General features: G+C 44.3%; 1 protein-coding gene across 4 annotated transcripts in view; it reads left to right on the forward strand.

The window, feature by feature from the left end:
• Positions 1–20,061, forward strand: part of STXBP5 (syntaxin binding protein 5) — a 374,150-nt gene that overhangs the window by 236,399 nt on the left and 117,690 nt on the right. For all 4 annotated transcript variants that reach the window (XM_055002095.1, XM_055001852.1, XM_055001931.1 and 1 more), the window contains exons 9-10: positions 856–934; positions 18,644–18,798. In XM_055002095.1, the coding sequence (XP_054858070.1) occupies positions 856–934; positions 18,644–18,798 (234 nt within the window). The remainder of the gene's footprint in view (positions 1–855; positions 935–18,643; positions 18,799–20,061) is intronic.

Genomic DNA, 20,061 nt, shown 5'->3' on the forward strand with positions numbered 1-20,061 from the left:
TACAAGATGGGAGAGGTTAGAAGGAGGTTGTAGTGAGTCACTCCTTCTCCCCCTTCCCCTCTCATAAGAAAGCGCGGGAAGCTTGATTTTGGCTCAGAAAATTACTGCTCCCGGCTGACCCGAAGCGATCCGAATCGCTTTGGAAAGCTTTGCTTCGGTATTTCTGCATTGGGTCCAGCATTCAGAAATACTGAATCTTTCTGAATCAGGCCCAGTTCGGGTTAAAAACCCGATTCGGATTCCTGAAGCACACATCCCTACCTGTGACCCCTGAAAAGGCAATTCTAGGGGTTTGAAGACCCTTATGTACAAAATCAGGGTTAAGGGGCTGCAGCAGAAAATTCAGTGGGGAGCTTTTAACCCTAATTATTATTGGTGGCTTAGAATGGGGCCTATTTAAGATGCTCCTCTTCCTAGTTCTATTATTGGAATGTTTATCAGGTATTTTTTATGGTCTCCCACATTATTCCTATTTATATTTACTTGGGAGTAAATTCCATCTAATTATGTACAGGTAAGAGAAGATGACTTCTATTTCAGAAAAAAAATACTAATATTTAATTCTTTTTAAACCTGCCAGAAACAATTTGTGATAGGTGATAGATTTGTGATATATATATCACAAATCTATCTATATCTATATCTATATCTATCTCTATCTATCTATCTATCTATATATATATCTATATATATCACAAATCTATCTATCTATCTATCTATCTATCTATCTATCTATCTATCTATCTATCTATCTATATATCTTTTATAAATGATGAGAATATTTTTAAAGTGTTTATGTGGTGTTCAAGATTAAAAATTATGTTTAAATGTAAATAAGAAAATGTTTTGTTTTAGGGAAGCAGGTAAAAGATGGGAAGAAGCCAGAGCCTTGTAAACCTATTCTTAAAGTGGAATACAAAACTACAAGAGTTGGGTAAGAACCATGGTGCCATTCTTTAATTCTATTGTAGCCACTTGCAATAAATAAAAATGTACTTTGCCAAGGAAAGCCTTCTAAAATAGATAGTGAAATATTTGTATGACCTGAGAAGGTACCTGAAAACCATTTAGAATAATGTGTGTTTTATGCAGAAAAATCCCTCTTTTTTGCTGAATAGAAAATCCAAGGTACAAGCAGATATTACTTCTCATGTTCCTATGCCTCCTCTTTCATAAAGCTTTCTCCAAAAAGATGTGTACGTTTCACAGGTTTTACTTCCTGGAATGAGTAGAAAACTAAAATTACAATAGTATTTTTAATGCATTGTTATACAACCTAGATGAAAATTATTTTTTCAAAAACTAAAGTTGTTGGTGCTGTGTCAATTAGTAGGGTAGCAAAATGTTGTACTCCAAGATAGATGGTGGAAGTTCTGCATACCAGGGTAACTTCTGTTATACAGCAAAAGATTTCTTATTGTTTTTGTTACTGCTTTTAAGCCAAATTGGCCTTACTTTTTAAATATTTGTCACATTTGCCATTTACACATTTAACCTTATATAGATGAGATGGGACCACAAAGTTTTAGAATTACCATTAACTCAGGGTCCAGGCAGTCTCTACTTCTGGTACAAAACAATGTGGCATAAAGATTAGTGTGCTGGACTAGGACTGAGAGACACAAATACAAAAAATGAGAACTTGTGTGATATCATGATTAGAGCATTGGACTAGCATCTGGGAGATCCAGGATCAAATCCTCGTTCTGTCATGCAGGCTTGCTGGGTGACCTTGTACCAATCACATTCTCAGCCTAACCTACCTCACAGGGTTGTTGTGAAGATAAAATGGAGAAGAAAAGACATCGGGCAGTTTAGGTCTGCATTGAAGGGGAAAGGGGTATACATAAAGTAAACAAATACATCTATTGCCATGGAACTTACTTGTTGACTTCGGGGTGTTCACTTTTTCTCAGCACTCAATTTACTATTCAGTTCCTACAATGTCATGGCTTCTTGATCAACCTCCAAAAGTGTTCGCTTCAACCTTCTCAAAAGCTGGAACACCTGGGTATGATCATAGACATGAGAAAGTGTTTTCTATTCCTCACCAAAGAAAAGGTCAGGAAGACCAAACGCTGAGACCGTCATCAAAAGCACAAAGTCACCTCTCATGACATTGGCCAAACTGATGGGCTTACTAGTTGCCAACAACTATGCAATATTTTTGGGATCATTCACATGGAAGACCACTTCAGACCTTCCTCAGACTTTATCAACATCATATCATGGAGAAGACAAATCTTCCCATTCAAGTACCTCTTCAGATCAAAACCAGCTTGAGCTGGTGGACTAAGGACACTAACTTATTGCAAGGCAAAAGATTTATGACTAGGGCTGTGCAAGCCCAGGTCGTTTCGGGTTTCCCAATTCGGATTTACCCGAACTGGGAAACAGCTTTGGGTAAAGTGTATTTCCGAAGTGGCAAGCTGCTTCGGAAATACAGCTTCAGAAAGCTTTGGGTTTGCCTCGGAAAGATTTGGGTGTCAATTTCACTCCCAGCTTTCCGGTGCCCTGGGGGGCCAGTTTCTTTCCAAGGCAAACCAAACTTGGTGGGGACCTTCTCCTACCTCTTCTCTAACACCCACCCACGTTTTGGAAAGAAGGTACCCCCATCCTCCTCCATTCACCATTATTCCCTATGGGAAAAACAGGTGACCTTTCTAGGTTGCTAGGTGTGGCATTTTGCAAGCAAAATGCACCCAACTTTCAGGGGCCCTTCTCCTACCTTTCCTCTCACCCCTCACCAAGTGTCAGGCAGATCCCACTTTGGGGGGCCATTTTATGGCCTCCCAAAGAAGCTGCCCTTAGCCCCCCCCTTTCTCCATTATTTCCTATGGGGGGAAAAAAGGAGAGGCTTGTCTGGCTAGGGGTGGCATTTTGCATGCAAAATGCCCCCAACCCTCAGGGGACCTCCTCCTACCTGTCCTCCCACCCTCCACCAAGTCTCAACCAGCTCCCACTTTGGGGGGGGCATTTTATGCTCTCAGCCCCCTCCTTTTCTCCATTTTTTCCTATGGGGGGAAAAAAGGAGAGGCTTGTCTGGGCCCAACCTTCAGGGGCCCGTCTCCCACCTGTCCTCCCACCCCCCACCCCCCACCAAGTCTCAACCTGCTCCCACTTTGGGGGACCATTTGGGGGGCTAACCCAAACCCCCCAACAGCCACACACAGCCCCAAAGACACCCTCCCCAATATTCCCACACTTGCCTCTACCCCAAGAGCAGACGGGCCAGCCATCTCCCATTGTTCCCTATGATGGGAACTTTTAAAACTCTCTTTCCCAGGACAATTATGCACATCCCAGGGTGCCATAATGGAGGGCACACTCCTGAGTGTAAGCTTGTCCCTGTGAAAGCACACCTGAACCACAGACAACCTCCCCAAAATTCCCCCACCACCTACAGAGAGGGCTGGCCAGCCAGCCCCATTGTTCCGTATGACAGGAACTAACCTAACACCAAAGAACAAAACCACAAACACACAATGAATAAAGTTTAAAATCTTTATTTTTCAACCTTCAATTACAGCAAAAAAGGCACAGTAGTGTGACACAGCACACCATTCCCCATCACCACCCAAAAGGAACACAACTCACTACACACCAGAGAATTTTAAAAACACATTTACATGCAAAAAATCTTTATTTCCTGTTGGGATTTAAGTTACACAGCATGAACACAACACAAAGGGCATCGCAGCCACACACACACCACACCCAAAAGGAACACAACTCACTACACACCAGAGAATCTTTAAAACACATGCACATACAATTGCTTGAAAAAAACTTTATTTCTTGGCTTTTAAACATCATGAGGACAAACAAATATCCATTCCTCCCAACCCAAAGTGACCTGGGGGACAGTCTTTCAACTTGGTCCAGCTGAACCATTCAAATACGTGAAGATGACACAATCCGAGGTATGAAAATAAAAGAGTGTTCTTACAAGGTCAGAGCTTTTGCGGATGACATAATGTTAATAGTAGAGGATCCAATTGAAAATATGCCAAAGAGAAAATAAAAGAGTTTGGAGATTTGGCTGGATTTTACATGAACAAAAAGAAGTCAAAGATTTTATGTAAGAATATGACTAAACAGAAGCAGCAAGAGCTAACGGAGATAACAGACTGTGAGGTGACTAATAAAGTAAAATATCTTGGCATTGAGCTGACTGTGAAAAATATAGATTTGTTCAAAAATAATTATGAGAAACTGTGGATACAAATAGAGAGAGACTTAATAAAATGGAACAAACTGAATTTATCATGGCTGGGAAGAATTGCAGCAGTAAAAATGAACGTCTTACCACGTGTGATGTTCTTGTTGCAAACTATACCAATTATCCGAGACTCCAAACAATTTGATAAATGGCAAAGGAAAATCTCAGATTTTGTGTGGGCAGGCAAGAAACCACGAGTGAAAATGAAGGTTTTACAAGATGCGAAGGAAAGAGGTGGCTTGCAACTGCCCAACATAAGACTGTATCATGAGGCAGTATGTCTTGTATGGTTGAAAGACTGGATAATGTTAAAAAACCATAAGTTGCTGGCCCTGGAGGGACATAAAAAAATATTTGGATGGCATGCATACATGTGGTATGACAAAGTAAAAGCGGACTCTATGTTTTTGCATCACTATATTCGGAGAAGCCTCTTCACGGTCTGGAAGAAATACAAGTTGTATATGGAAGATGGAATTCCTTCATGGGTGGTTCCGTATGAAGTAATAGATCCGAGAACTGTCGATAACGAACAGCAATGTCTAACCTACAAGGAGATTACACAAATACAACATTCAAAGCTGAGAATAAAGACAGAAGAAGAATTATCTCCTTGTTATGGATGGTTCCAGTACAGACAGATCAGAGACCTTTATAATGCGGACTGCCAGAGAGGAGGAATAAGATTGGAAAATTCGGAGTTAGAGGAAGTGATACTACAAGAAGGCAAGAAAGAAATATCCAAGATTTACAAATTACTTTTAAAATGGTTTACGGTGGACGAAACAGTAGAAGTCCAGATGGTGAAGTGGGCAATAAACTTTCATAAAGAAATAACAATGGAGGCATGGGAGTACCTATGGAAAAATACAGTGAAGATTTCAACTTGTACGAACATTAAAGAGAATGTGTACAAAATGATTTACAGATGGTATTTAACACCAAAGAAAATTGCGCTAGGAAATACTAATATGTCAGACAAATGCTGGAAATGTAAAAAGCATGAAGGATCATTTTATCATATGTGGTGGACATGTGAAGTAGCTAAACAGTACTGGGGAGAAATAATTGAAGCAATAAATGAGATTTTACAAATACAAATAAACAAGAACCCAGAACTGTTGCTACTGAACTTGGGAATGGAGGCAGTTCCAACGCAGTATAGAACATTGTTATTTTACATGACTGCAGCGGCAAGACTTTTGTATGCGCAGAAATGGAAGACACAAGAAATACCAACTGTAGAAGACTGGATTTATAAATTGCTGTACATGGCAGAAATGGATAAAATCACAAGGAAACTTAAAGATCTTGACCTAGGACAATATATTGTTGATTGGGGGAAATTGAAACAATTTTTGGAAAAAAAGTGGGATGTAAAAGGAGAACTGTGGCAGTTTGAAATTTTTTTAAAAAAACAATGTTGCAATGAGAAGAGAGAAGGGATCTTACCGTTTAGGGAGAATGTAATTATAATCTAAGCTAATATAATATTTAAGGGAATTTTACATTGAATATATGAGATAATGAGAAGGGGTAAATAGATATCTCAATGAGATATACTATATATGATATATAACATAAAATAACGGGTTAGTGGATCAGACTTTACATTATATATATTATGTGGTTATGCTATATGGTGTTGTGTGCTGTGCTACATTGGTGGCATAGCATACAATATATATATAATATATTACTATAATATATACTATATTGATAGTGTATTTGATGGAGTATATGCCTAAAAGAAAAGAAATAGAATAAGTTTAAAGTAAGAGATAGTGCGATCCCTGCTATATATTATACTATATTGTTATGTTATATTGATATGAGATATACTATATTGATAGTATGTTTGATAGAGTTTATGTAAAAGAATAAGAATGTGCTTAGAGTAAGAGATATTATGATTCAAAGTTGGTCGGAAAATATAAATGAAATAGATTTAAGTAATAAGGGTTAAGGGTTGGAAAGCTGTTGGAAGTCAATAGGGAGGGGGGAGGAAAAGGGTGGGGGACAGAGTAAGGGGGAAAATGGGATTATATGTGTTAAATTTGGAAATTTTTCTTTTGTTTTTCCACTCACCAATAAAATTTTATTAAAAAAAAAAACTTAGTCCAGCTGAACCATTGTCATTTCCTGCAGCTAGGAATACAGTTCAGCCAATGGGGGAAACACCACAGTGCAGAACAGTACCTAGCCACAAGTTCAACACAATGGCATATGTGGACCACACAGCTGCAGAGTGCCCCCCCACCCCCTGCCAGCTTCAGACTGAAACAGAAAACATCTGTGAGACACAGTGACGTAGCCTTCATCATTAGCTGGCACCCTCCCTCATAATCCCAACCAGCCCCAACTCCAAACCCACCCCCACCCCTTCAACATGAACATTTTAACATTTTAAACAACAATAAACAACTTTAAACAACCCCCCCTCAAAAAAACCAGCAGAGTCATCCTAGCCTAACCAGTCCCTACCTAACCTATGTCCCCCCTCCAGTGGCAATCAACAGCTCTTGGGCATGTTATTTTTATTTTTCAGAATAAATGTGTTCCCTTGGAGTAAGTGATAGTTCTGAGTTAACTTTTTTAAATTTTTTTTTAAAGGTGGGGGGTGGGAGCCAAATTGCAGGGTGCCCTTTGCCACTGGGTCCCACCCTCCTTCTACTGGCCGGTTTTAACTAACTCTAACAAGTTTTATATTGGGAAGAGTGCAATTCCAAAGGATTGGACTCACAGAGGATGCAGGCCACAAGGAGGGCTCACCTCAGTCACTCTGGAAGTCCAGTCCTGAGAAATTGAACAGCCGAGAGTTGACCTTCGGGAAGGTCAGCTGCTCGACAGTCCATGGGAGAAGGCAAGAGCGATGTGGGCTGACAATGTCGCCCGCATATGAAAAGACGCGCTCGCTATCCACGCTCGACAGAGGGCATGAGAGCAGCTGCTGCGCCTCGAAGGAGAGGTCCGGCCAGACCGCCTTCTTCTTGGCCCAGTAGCTGAGCAGATCGGTGGAGAGCAACTCGAAGGGCTCCGCAAGGTAGTCCCTGACCACTGCCTCCACCGTATCCGGCTCTCTCATGCGACTCACGTTCCCTGAGGGGCCGAGGGGCCGCCAGAGCATGTCCATCTCCACAGACATTCCAGCGGTGGCCACAGGGGGAGCCCGCTCAGAGGGGGCATGAGAGGGAGCCGCCGAAGGGCCAGGCTCCTCTCCCGTCCCCTCTGAAGACAGGCGTCCCCTCCTGGCCTGCCTACGCCTCACCTGCAGACTGAGGCTGTCTCTGGTTTGGGTGAGGTTCCTGTCCCGCTCGGCGAAAGTGCCCTTTATGCATAGGTCGCACATGGTCGCCAACATGTACGACTCGTTCTGCGTGAGAGGCGTTAGCTTGGCATCTATGCCCTGCTGCAGCCTCCTCACGAGCGCGCACACCACTGGAGTACTGTCAGCACGTGGTGCATCTGGGTCCACAAAGGGGGCCAGTGAACTCTGGAGCGTGTGCACCTGAGGAATGACCAGACCCAGAGTCGCCATGTGTGACAAAACTGCCTCAGTGAATTCCTCAAAGGACTTCAGGACATCCACTGTCTGAGTGATGGTGAGCCAATCCTCCCAGCTGAACTCAACCACCTGACTCACAGTGTGGCTCTCCAAGAGCCACGCCTGGAGTGCGGCCTCCTGCTCCACCAAACATGCCAGCATGGCATAGGTAGAATTCCAGCGTGTGCTAGCGTCACCAATGATGCGATGCTCTGGCACGCTTGTGACGGCTTGCTTCAGGCGCAGTTCGCGTACAGGTAACACACTGTGCGCGAAGTGGCTCGTGAGCCTCCAACATTTCTGGAGGAGATACTGGAAGTCATGAGCCCCGAGGTCCATGGATTCCGCGTTGGAAACTGCCTCTAGCTCTTTCTTCACCACTAGGTGAAGGAGGTGAGCCACACAGTAGATGCGCTCGCAGCTCACCATTTGCGCCGCTGCCCTCATGTTGCGACCGCCATCCATCACCATGCATCCCATGGTGGCGGGTCCCTGGCCCACCCAGTCTTCCAATTGTCTTTTGAGGACGGTCGTGATGTTAACCGCCGTGTGCGAGATGTCGAGAGCCTTGACATGGAGCAAGGCCTTGCAGTAGCCGGCCCAGAGGTCTCACATCCCCCTATGCCTAACTGTAGTAGTAACCACACCCCCACCCAGAAGCTCCTCTGTTTCCCACCAGTGACCAGTAAGCGAAAGGTACGAGTGCTGCCCACTGGAGCTGGTCCAGATATCTGACATGAAGTGCACAGTTCTCCCGACAACCTGGGACAAATGTGTCTTCACGTAGTCCTTGGCAGCCCTGTAAAACGAGGGCAACACAGTCCTGCTCATCGTCATGCGAGCAGGGTTCGTGTACCAGGGAACAATATCCTGGAGCATCTCCCGGAAAGAGAGTTGTTCCACTATGGCGAATGGATGGCCTTCCTGGGCAATCAGATAGGTGATAAGGCTTGTCATGTGCCGGCTCGCCCTTTGGATCCCCTCTGGTGGCACTCTAGGGCCCAGCCTACCAAGCATCTCTGGCAGAGAGGCATGGCGTCCCTGCCCTACAGGAACACTTGAGGGGGGAGCACCAGGGGAGCCTGCCTCCCTCTGGCTAGCTGGCAGCTGTGCGATGCCACTCAAACTCTCCCCCCGAAGAAGCACCGCCTGGTGTTGCCTCTTCAAATGGTTCCTCATCCCAGACGTAGTGAGATGGTTGACATCTCTGCAATGGCTGATATGCTGCCTACAGTGCTGGCACTGGGCAAATCTGAAGTCCTCCGTTCTCTGGAAGTGCTTCCAGATTTCGGAGGTGATGGGGCCCCCACGCTTCACAGGGGAGGTGCTTACAGGCCCCTCAGCAGGCACCTCCTGTGAGGTGCTCTGGCTGGACACACCATGTCCCACATTCGGCCGGGCAGTTGGGGATGGAAGAGGCTGAAGGGGCTGAGATGTGGGCCACCACTCTTCCACCACACTCTCTTCCTCTTCCTCCAGTTCCCTCCCTTCCTGCACATCCATGAGAGGCATGCTGCTGGCCTCAGAGAAAACAGGGGAGGACCGCCCAGCAGGGGGTTCCTCCTGCAGTTCCTCCAACATCCTACGGGTCCCTGGGGTGTGCGAGTGGGCAGGGAAAGTCATGTGCCTCTCGTCCATCCCAGGAGACACCACATGCTGCCCCTCCTCTAGAAGCTGGGTCTCAACTTCTGGAGATGGGGGAGCCTCAGAAGCAGGCCCCTGCCCAATGCCATTACCCCCTGCCTGAAACACCTGGGTTGGGGGTGGCCCTCCAGCAGCTGCCTCAGGAAAGAGGGCCTTGTGAACCCTCTTGCTGTCACCGGAAGCCAGGCCAGTGAACAGCAGCAGCGCAGAGGAGAGCCTCCTCTGCTCAAGTGGGGGGAACATTGCTACAATCCCCTCCCCCTCCCCTCCACCCCTCTAGCTTTGCCTGTGGCCTTTCCCCTGGGGCCTGTGTCACCTTTCCTATCAGCCATTCCCTAAACCTAAACCTAAGCTAACCCCAAAAAGAAAACTGTTTTTCAGTAACCTAATCTACCTAACTATTTCTAAGTCTTTCTTTCCCTTTGGCCCTAGTTCTATTGGAGATGGTCAGCACAATTACTTTTTAAACAACCCTATTTATTTTGAGGAACCTAAACCTGCCAAACAGCTAAATTCCTGTTCAGGAATTAAGCTGGCCCTAAATCCCAAGCTAAAGGAAAGTCTACTGCAACTAATGTCCCCGGCCTGGCTCCAAGGGTGCCAGTTATGGGCAGGAAAACCCTACTTAAGGAGGTACTATGGGCAACCTATCTATATCTATATATATATCTATATCTATCTATATCTATATCTATATATATCTATATATATCTATACACACACACACACACAAACACACTACTTAACCCTCTTCAATGGGGAGAACTAACCTTGATTCCCTAACAAATTATTAAGGAGGGCAAAATTTTACCATCAGAGAAGCTTACCACAATGCCTACCTAACTACAGTCAACTATTTAAATCTTAAAGTTATACAAAAACTCTGCTTTACAGCCTACAGCAACTACACAAACAATAAAAACTCCCTCAACCTCCAAGCAAGCCCCCTAATACCCTTTACCTACCCTACACACAGATACACACAATCTCACACACAGAGAGAGCTAAGAAGCAAATTAAAATAATGAAACAAATTAACTCAGGCCCAGCCCCAGTAATGCAGCAAAGTAAATTAGAACCCAGAACCCACAGCCCCCTGCCTGACCCTACACTAAAACTCTTTCACACACACACACACCAGGAAACACTCCTCCCCCCCCAACCCTTTAAAATCTTAGTTTGGTTCAGACACACACACACACACACACACACACACACCAAGAAAGACTCCTTACCCATCCCCCTTTAAAATCTTAGTTTGGTTCAGACACACACACACACAATTTAGAAAAAAAAATTAATTTTTTTTTAAAAATTCACTCCCACCCAGTCAAGTTCCTAATCCTCCCCTCCCCTCCCCACACCTACCAAGACAACCCTCCACCCCCATCCCGAAAACTTAAAATACTTTAAACAGGAACAAAAACCCCTCCCCCAACCAACAACAGTAAAAATGAATTAAGAAAAAATTCTGAAAAAAATAATTTTTTTAAAAAAAAAATCACTCCCACCCAGCCAAACCCCTAATCCACCCCTCCCCTCCCCTTCCCCACCAAGACAACCCCCCCAAGAAAACCCTGTGAGTGACTGACTCGCTCACCACTCCTGCAGTCCAGCAATGGTCAGGCAACAGGCAGGAATTCAACAGGGGAAGTCCTCCTCCACAACAAGACTGCAGAGATGAGAGGGTCGACCAGCCACAGCAGCAGCGGGAGCCTCTCAAGTCTCTCAGTCTCTAGGACAGAGCAGAATGGAAACTGGTTATTAAATAAGTATATTAACTCTTTAAAAACTATTTCTAAATTCTAATTCCTCAATCCCAAAGTGTGGAAGCCAGAGTAAAAAACTAGGTCAAAGCCTTGGCACGCACCAGGGAAGCCACCTACTGTAGAAATGAAAGGCAGACACAGTAAAAAAAACTTTAAACAGAGCAGCAGTGGGCCACCTTCAAATTAAATCCCCACACACACACACACATAGGTCAAAGCCTTGGCACTCACCAGGGCTTGGCATGAGTCTGCCCCTGGGAAGCCACTGTTAAATTTAAAAAATAAAAATAAAATGCAAACTTAAAACAAATCCCTTCCCAATCCCATCCCCCACCCCACCCCTCCCCCAAAGATCAAAGAATCCTGTGAGTCAGTGAGACTCACTTACCAGTGAGATGCAGGGCCAGTCAGCTCTCAGCAGCAGGGAATCCAGAATTCCTCTTCCAATTTCTTCCAGGCCAGCCACTCTCTCAATGCCAGGGTAAATTGGAAGCTTCCTAAAGGGAAACCTCCAATTTAAAGCCCTGCACTGCAGCATTTTAAAACAGGCACTCTCCTTCCAGAGAATCCCCATTGGCTGGGCTGGAAGGAGAATGCTGCTGCAGGATTGGCCACTCCTAACCCCTCCTCCCCCTTGCACTCATTCATCCCTCCAAACCTGCACGTTTGGAGGGATTCTTTGCAGACTGCTTGCATTTGCAATGGAAACAGCAAGCAGCAAGCAAAGCTCCGAAACCTATTCAAGGCTTCCGGTCACTTTTTCAGGGATGGGAGGGGGAAGGAGGAGGTTAGAGTGAGTCACTCACTCCCCCTCCCCTCTCCAAAGCCAGAGCCGGAAGCCTTGAATAGGCTTCAAAACATTGCTGGCTGCTTGCAATTGCAAGCAGCCGGCAATGGGAAGCTTATTTAAGCTTCCTGTGCTCGCGGCTGGTCTGAAGGGACCCGAATCACTTCAGGAAGCTTAGCTTCGGTATTTCCGAAGCGGGACCATCTTGCTGGCCCCGCTTCGGGAAATCCCAAAGCTTTACTAATCGGGTCGCTTCGGTTAACTTTACCCAAAGCAAAACCCAAAGCGACCAGCCCTATTTACGACCCCTTGGACATATTACAGCACTGTAACTGTCATCCAGACTGGCTCTGCTTAACTGTGTGGAAATTGAAAGGAAATTGAAATACCTTCCTAAGATAGGATATTCTGCAGTGATGACCAACACTCTCCAAGAAACAGCCTGTGATCAGAATTTACAACTCCTCTTGGAAAGCCTCCACTAAGTGGGGCAAGAGGAAAGCACTGGACATTCTACACCCTTCCTTGAATTCAATAATAGGATTCCTCCAAGATGGACTTATAATCGCTCTCAAACCAGCTACCCTTAAGAAACAGTTTGCAGCCCTGACTACAGTTATGCCTCCAGTGGAAGGATTCAAGCCATCTAACCATCTGCATGTCTAGCAATTTCTTCAAGTGGCAACACTTAAGAGTTTGCCTCCAACCCACCATTTTCCTACATGGAGACCCACATTGTTCTATCAGCCCTGACAAAACATCCATTCACACCAGTCAAGGATACTTCCCTGAGAAGACTGAGAATGAAGACCATCTTCCTCATTTCAGCCACGTTCGCCAGAAGAATCTCTGGACTAAGCACACTGTTAGTCCTGAATTCTGTATCTTTCACAAGGTTGCAACAGATAAATCTACCATCCTTCTGCCCAGACCCTAGACATCCTAAGGAGAGGCTGTGGCACAGCCTAGATATCAGAGGGACACTCAAGGCTTATCTGCTCTGAACAGAGCAAAAAAGAAAATTGGACTTCCTGTTCATCAATATCTCTTCCCCCAATTTGGGGAAGAAAATGTCTTCAATTGTCATAGGTGCCAATATCAAAACATGCATTATTAAAACCCACACAGCTCTCAACAAAGTGATTCTTACTGGAATAACGGCACACTCAGTAAATGCAACATCCACAGGAACACTTCTGTAAAAGAAGTCTGCAAGGCAGTAACATGATCATTGGCCATGACCTTTGTGCAGTGCTACAAATTAGATCTGTATGATTTGGCAGACTCTACCTTTGGTAGAAGAGTACTGCAGCATGGGATTTTGGATGAAGATAACAACCCACCCAGAAAAATCAAAAAGAGTCCAGTAGCACCTTTAAGACTAACCAATTTTATTGTAGCATAAGCTTTCGAGAATCAAGTTCTCTTCGTCAGATGCATGATCCGAACTGGTCAAATACAGAAGAGGAGGGGAGAGAGGGGAGAAAGAAGGGGACATATATCACAAGGGGACAGGATGCAATTAGCGGGGATCTGGATCTATAACCCACCCAGAAATGATCTCTGGTGTAGGAGTTCCCAAAGATGTGCTCTGCCTCAGAGGGAGAATTGTCCTTTGTACACTTAGCATGAAGGGTCCCTGTCCTCTGAGGAAAGGAGGACATCTTGCCCTCCCTGGGTCTTCATCCTTCTCTGTCCTACTGCCTCCTTCTACCTCCTCTGGGCTATTCTTATTTGCAGTATCTGGAAACCACCAGAAGTTTTTTCTCTCAGTTTTGACAGTTGCTGATTGATTATTTAAACATTGTTGCTTCATGGAGTCACCTAAACTGAAAAGAGGGTGTTTCACGCGCCAGACAGGAAGAGGAAGAAAATTAGTTCCTGCCTCCCTGATTGGATGTTGTGAATCACCCAAAGATGTTCTCCTTTCATCAGAGAAGGACCCTTCACAGTAAATGTTGAAAGGTCCGTTCTGATCTGAGAAACCCATCGCAGGCTTCTACGTTTTACCTATAACTTCTAATATCAAGCTCTGCTTCTTGCCTTGAAATCATCACCCAGGGTGTTCACCAAAATCCTAGTAGCCCTAGTAGCACATCTAAGGTTGCAAGGAGTATCTCTTTTCCCATATATGAATGACATCTTGATCAAGTCTCCATCCCTATATCAAAGAATGAAAGTGGTAAAAAGAACAGTTGCATGCCTGCAAGATCATGGCTTCGTGATCAACAAGGAGAAAAGCTACCTCTGCCCAACCCAGAAAATCATCTTTCTGGGGTTGATAATAGATACGGTCCAAGACAGAGTCTTCCTATCACAGGACAGGCAACTGAAGATTCAGACAATGGCAACAGAGATTTTAAGGAAACAGAAAGTAGAGGTGATGCCTCCTGAAGCAGCTGCTGGGGATGATGGTATCTTGCCAAGATGTCCTCCAGTGGTCAAGGTTTCGTGCTTGTGTCCTCCAGAGGTTCATATTGCCATATCAAGAGGGGATAACACACAAAAAGCCCAAGTTAGTTCAGTTCAGAATCTCAAACAGGAGATCAGCTGGTTGCTGGACCATGTCTGCTTCCACAATGGCACTCCGCTCAAGGAATCAAAAAGGATGGTGGTGACAATGAATGTAAGCCTATGGGGCTGGGGAGCCAACACCAGGAAAAAATGATACGGGGCACCTGGTCGGAAGAGGAGAAGGTCAGCAATATAAACCTTCTGTAGCTCAAAGCTATCAGATTAGGTCTAGTGAAATTCCAGGATAGTCTTATAGGACAACATGAACAATAGAACAGCCAAGGCTTATGTGAACAGACAAGGAGGAACCAGATTCAAGTACCTGCACGAAGAAGCAAGCATCATGTTACAGTGGGCAGAGAAACATCTAAACTTGCTAAAAACGGTACATGTAGCAGGTCAGGACAACTCCTTGGCAGAATGGCTAAGCAGGGAAGTCATGGATCAGTCAGAATGGATACTATTCCAGAGAAATTTTCCAACAAGTCTGCCAAAGATTCAAAGCTGGGTCTATTTAAGAACAGCCAAAACCACCAGCTTCCAAGATTCTTCTCAAGAAAAAGAAATTTTCAGGCCATAGGGATAGACGCCTTAAACTTTTGTAAGCCTTTTCCCCAATACACTTGCTACAGAAAGTAGTTCAGAAAATCGTAGAGCAATGAGCGAAAGTGATACTAATAGCACCCTTCTGGCCCAGAAGGTCATAGTTTCAAGACCTGAAGAGACTCACTAATGGATCCCTGGCAACTTCCAATAAAGGAGGACCTTCTAATGCAGGATATAGCGACGCGTCCTTTACCATCTATACTAAACCTCACAGCTTGACCGTTGAGCACAAACAATAGGCTTAAGTTATATAGAGGGTGTAATTTCGACCATGTTCGCCTCTAGGAAAAGTTCTACAAACAGAATTTATAACAAAATCTGGCAGGTGTTCCAGACGTGCCTAGTTTGAGACGGAACCATGGGCTGCACCATTATGTTGCTTTACATATTATCTGTTGCTTTGAATATGTACTCGTATATACTGCTTGTGCTTCATGTTGTCTAATGTCAATCCTAGAATTGATTTGTGTTCTGTTTCAGCAATCCTTTAACCCTGTATTGCAGGGGTGGGCAAATTGTGGCCCGCGGGCCACATGCGGCCCGCTACAGAGTTTTTTGTGGCCCGCCAAGACAGTAAGAAAAATCCGCCTTGAACCGAGATTTCCTTCCCGTGCGCAACCGAAGATTCGTCTCGTATTTTCCACTAGGAAAATATTCAAATAAATTGAATAAAACTACCACTATTTTATTTAAGTTATATTTATTGGTTTTTATGATACAATTTATACCTTTTCTGAAATGCAAAGTTAACTAATGAATGCAATCATTTTAAAAGGTGCGGCCCTCCGCTAACCTCCGCTCCCACAAAGTGGCCCCCGAGCCAAAACAATTGCCCACCCCTGCTGTATTGGATCCTTGCTAATGCTATGTCTCTGTAAACTTGTATTCATCTACTCTATGACATGGTTTAGGGAAATGTCCTTGACACTGTATGGAAATGTCTACCCTTGTCCTTGCTACTGATTGTACTGATCTCACACTATGTAATCCGCCTTGAGTCTCAGTGAGAAAGATGGACTATAAATGATATAAATAAATAAATATCAGTGCCAGTTTAGGTTTGGATAAAGGGCTTAGCACCAGCACTCTTAAAAGACAGGTGGCAGCCATCTTGGCAATCGGAATCTAAGAAGGGAAATTCTCTAGTACAACATCCTCATATTAAAAGATTACTAAGGGGGACCTCAGTGTTAAACCCTGTTCAAGTTCACTGGTTCCCCATATGGAATCTTAATTTAGTGCTGAAAGCCTTATCAAAAGAGCCTTTTGAGCCTATGGCCTCATATTTGCTAAAAGAACTAACCTTTAAGATGATCTTTCTAGTGGGCATCACCTCAGCCAGACAAGTGTCAAAACTGCAAGCACTATCAGTAGATAAGGAGCTCTGCATTTTCTGCAATGATAGTGTTAAGACCTTCTTTCCAAAGGTGAATTCCGCCTTTCATAGGATGGAAGAGATAGTGCTGTCCTCCTCCTTCCCTAATATGAAACACCAAAAGAAAAGGGAGTGGCACTGCCTTGATGTGTGAGTTTGATCTTTGAGTTTCTGCATAGATAGGACATGTCAGTTTCGCAAATCTGAGACTCTATATGTATCATTTAGGGAATCCTCCTTAGGACAGAAAGCGTCCACTTCCATGCTAAGTAAGTGGATCAGGGGATGCATACAAAGCCACCTCTTGGCATCACAGCACATTCTTTGAGGGGAGCAGCAACATCAGCAGCCTATAGGTCCCATCATTAGAGACAATCTGTTAATCAGCTGCCTGGAAATCAGTACACTCCTTCAACAGGCACTATAGATTTGATAAGTGGGGCTCTGCAGAAACGGCCTTTGGCAGCACACCATCTAAACACAGAAGCCAGGTTACCCAACCTGGGGCATACTGCTTTTTTATGTCCCAAGCTTGAGTACTGCCTCACTCCTAGGACCATCAGAGAATGGAAGATTTGTTTTCACTTACTGTCAAGCTTTCTTTCTTGGTGATCCAGGAGTGGGGCAGTCCTACCCACCCAAATTCTATCAGGGATGGTTTCTGGGTGAAGTGGGGGTGTACTGAAGAACCAGAATGATAGTCATACCCACACTGAAGTTTAGAGGGAGAGACTATGGGCTAAAACATTACAAAGAATACTCTAGACTAGGGGTGTGCACCCCGAAAATATTCGGATTTCCTGCTTTGAGTTTACCCGAAGCAAGAAAAACATTCAGAAACACCCAAAACCCGAAACGGCAAGCCCCTTTGGATTCGGGTATTTCAATCGCTTCGGAATGCTCAATAAAGATTTGGAGCATTCTGAAGTGATTCAGGGGGCTGGGTTTTCCCACAGCACCCCCATCCATCCCGTCCCTCAACCGCCCACTTACCCCCCCCCTCCGCTCCAACCCACTTACCTGGCCCTTTAAAGGTCCCTTTAAACTATCAGCTGGCAGGCATCAGGGGGGAATCCCCCCAGCCAGCTGCTGGCTGGTAGTTTAAAGGGACCTGCCGCTTGCAAGCAGCAGGGCTCTTTAAACACCCCAAACCCCACAACTCCTAGCCTCAGCCCCCCACTCCCAAGCTCCAACCCTCCATCCTCCAGCCAGTTGAAACCGAGGAGACTTTGAAAGGAGGGAGGATCTCGGCGTGGCTTGCCGCGCCGAGATCTTCCTTCCCTTCAAAGTCCCCCTCCTTCCTCCAACTGGTTGGAACGGACGAGACTTTGAAGGGAAGGAGGATCTCGGAGGATCCTCCTTCCCTTCAAAGTACTCAGCTGCTTGTTGGAAACCCCAACAAACAGCTGATCTGTGGTTTAAATGTCCCTCTCTCTCCTGCTGCATGGAGATGGACATTTCAGCCCCTTGCCCCAAAGCTTCCCAAAGCTATACAGATAGCTTTGGGGATCTTTGATTTGGGGTTTCCGAAACGGCCCAGGTATGCTGGGGCCGTTTAGGAAATCCTGAATCTTTACAAATCGAGTCTGATTCCGATATTTTTCCCGAATCAGAAACCAGAAGCGCACATCCCTACTCTAGACAACTAGTTCTAAAAAGTTATGTTAGATTACTGGTAACGTTGTTTACTCAGTTGTAAGGTTTACACCTAGAGAGAGTTGATGGAAGTTCCTTTTATCTCTCGGAATCGATGGGGAGAGCCAAGGCTTGGGAATGGATTGGCGATCCCTAAGATAAACTGACTGAGCCTGCCTTCAGAGAGGAGGAGCTGAATCCCAAGTATGGGGACTGCTCCACTCCTGGACCACTGAGAAAAGGAAGTTTCATGGTAAGTGAAAACAAATCTTCCATTATCCTCACAGCAGCCTTGTGAGCTGGTTAGGCTGAGAGGGTGTGAGTGATCCAAGGTCTCTTAGCAGCTTTCATGTCACTGTGGAGATTCAAACCTGGGTCTCCTACAAACTAGTTCAACTCCCTAACTACTGCTTGTGCTGGTACATAAATTAGTGCTGCTGTCTGATCCATTAATCTCCGATAGTTTGACAGTAAAAGTAATATTGCAAATTTAAAAAAATCAGTTCTACTCTTCTAACTATTTACTTAATTTTATTTTTCTTTCCAGAGAACCTTTCATTATTTTGTCAGGTGGCTTGTCATATGACACTGTAGGAAGAAGACCTTGTTTAACAGTCATGCATGGGAAGAGCACTGCTGTTTTAGAAATGGATTATTCAATAGTTGATTTTCTAACTCTCTGTGAAACTCCATACCCTAATGGTAAGTTCTGAGAGCATTCTTTGTATCTTTGACTAATTTATAGTGATTCCTTGTTGCTACTGTTGTAGAAGTCTGTGTCATTGTTTATATTTATATAGGTAGACCTTAGTGAAGTCAGTTTTAGGGATCTGGAACATGTCATGGAATTGTGTGCCCTTTCTTTGTGGGGTGTAAATAAATAAATACTTCATACATTTACCTTTGGGTTTCTTTCACAAAGTCATAATTGTATTAAATTTAATCACCTGTATGTAATTCAAAATGAGTTTACAAACCATAATTTTGGAGGTTAGTGGTAACCATAGTTGCCTGATTTAGGCATGTGGTGGTTATTATAGCCAAGAAATGGTGAAGGAAATCTACATGAGATAGGAAACAAGGGAGGAAGTGGTGTGAGCTGATTGCTTGTTTCTGATAACCCATGGGTTTTTTAGTATCAGCTAATTATAAATAGTGTTATTTGATAGCAGATACAGTAATTCAGTAACTTGTTCTTGGAGTTTCACAGAAAGCTTTTTCAGACTATACATTAAAAAAGAGAAAAAGACCAAGAGTGGGAGGAGATGTTCCTGACAGAAGGCACCATGGAAGTTCAGTCTGCAGTACTGAGAGGAGGCTGTTTGAAGACTAAGCTGATTCACACATTACGAAACCTATATGGCTATCTTAAGGACTTTGGGCCAGTCATGCTTTTGGAGTTGCATGATGGAAACTTAATTTCCAGATGCTCGGTGGCCCAATTGCTATTGGGATCACAGCGCAAGAGGGAAGGAGCTTAAGCTTTCTCCCTTGTCCTTCCTGTCTTGAAACAGCAACTGCTGTCCTCTCTGGGAACCTTGCTTAAACTGAGGACTGTGCATAACAAGGCAAATAGCTGCTTCATGGGTCAAAAATGGTACAAGTGGACAAAAGCTTGTCACTTCACTGCCCACTGTTGTCCTGATCTAAATCAGGTCCCTAGTATGGAACTTCAAGCATACGTCTGTTGTCAGACCACTTGTCTGACTCATGTGTTTGTGATATGTGTATTAGCCATAATCAGATCAGTCTGTGTTAAATGGAAAAGATCGTCAGTTTTACTAATAGATACTGGCAATAAAAATACTAGTCTTTTCTTATAAATATTTTTGAGCTTTCTATAAAAATAATCAATTAAATAGGTTTCATTGAGTAATGATTTTTTCCTGTCTTCCAACATTTGGTGTGAACACCTACATCTAAAATAATTTCTTAGCTACCCATATTTTCACTACTTAAATGCTT

Source organism: Eublepharis macularius, chromosome 1, assembly GCF_028583425.1.
Source record: "Eublepharis macularius isolate TG4126 chromosome 1, MPM_Emac_v1.0, whole genome shotgun sequence".
In the NCBI taxonomy this organism is placed as follows: Eukaryota; Metazoa; Chordata; class Lepidosauria; order Squamata; family Eublepharidae; genus Eublepharis; species Eublepharis macularius.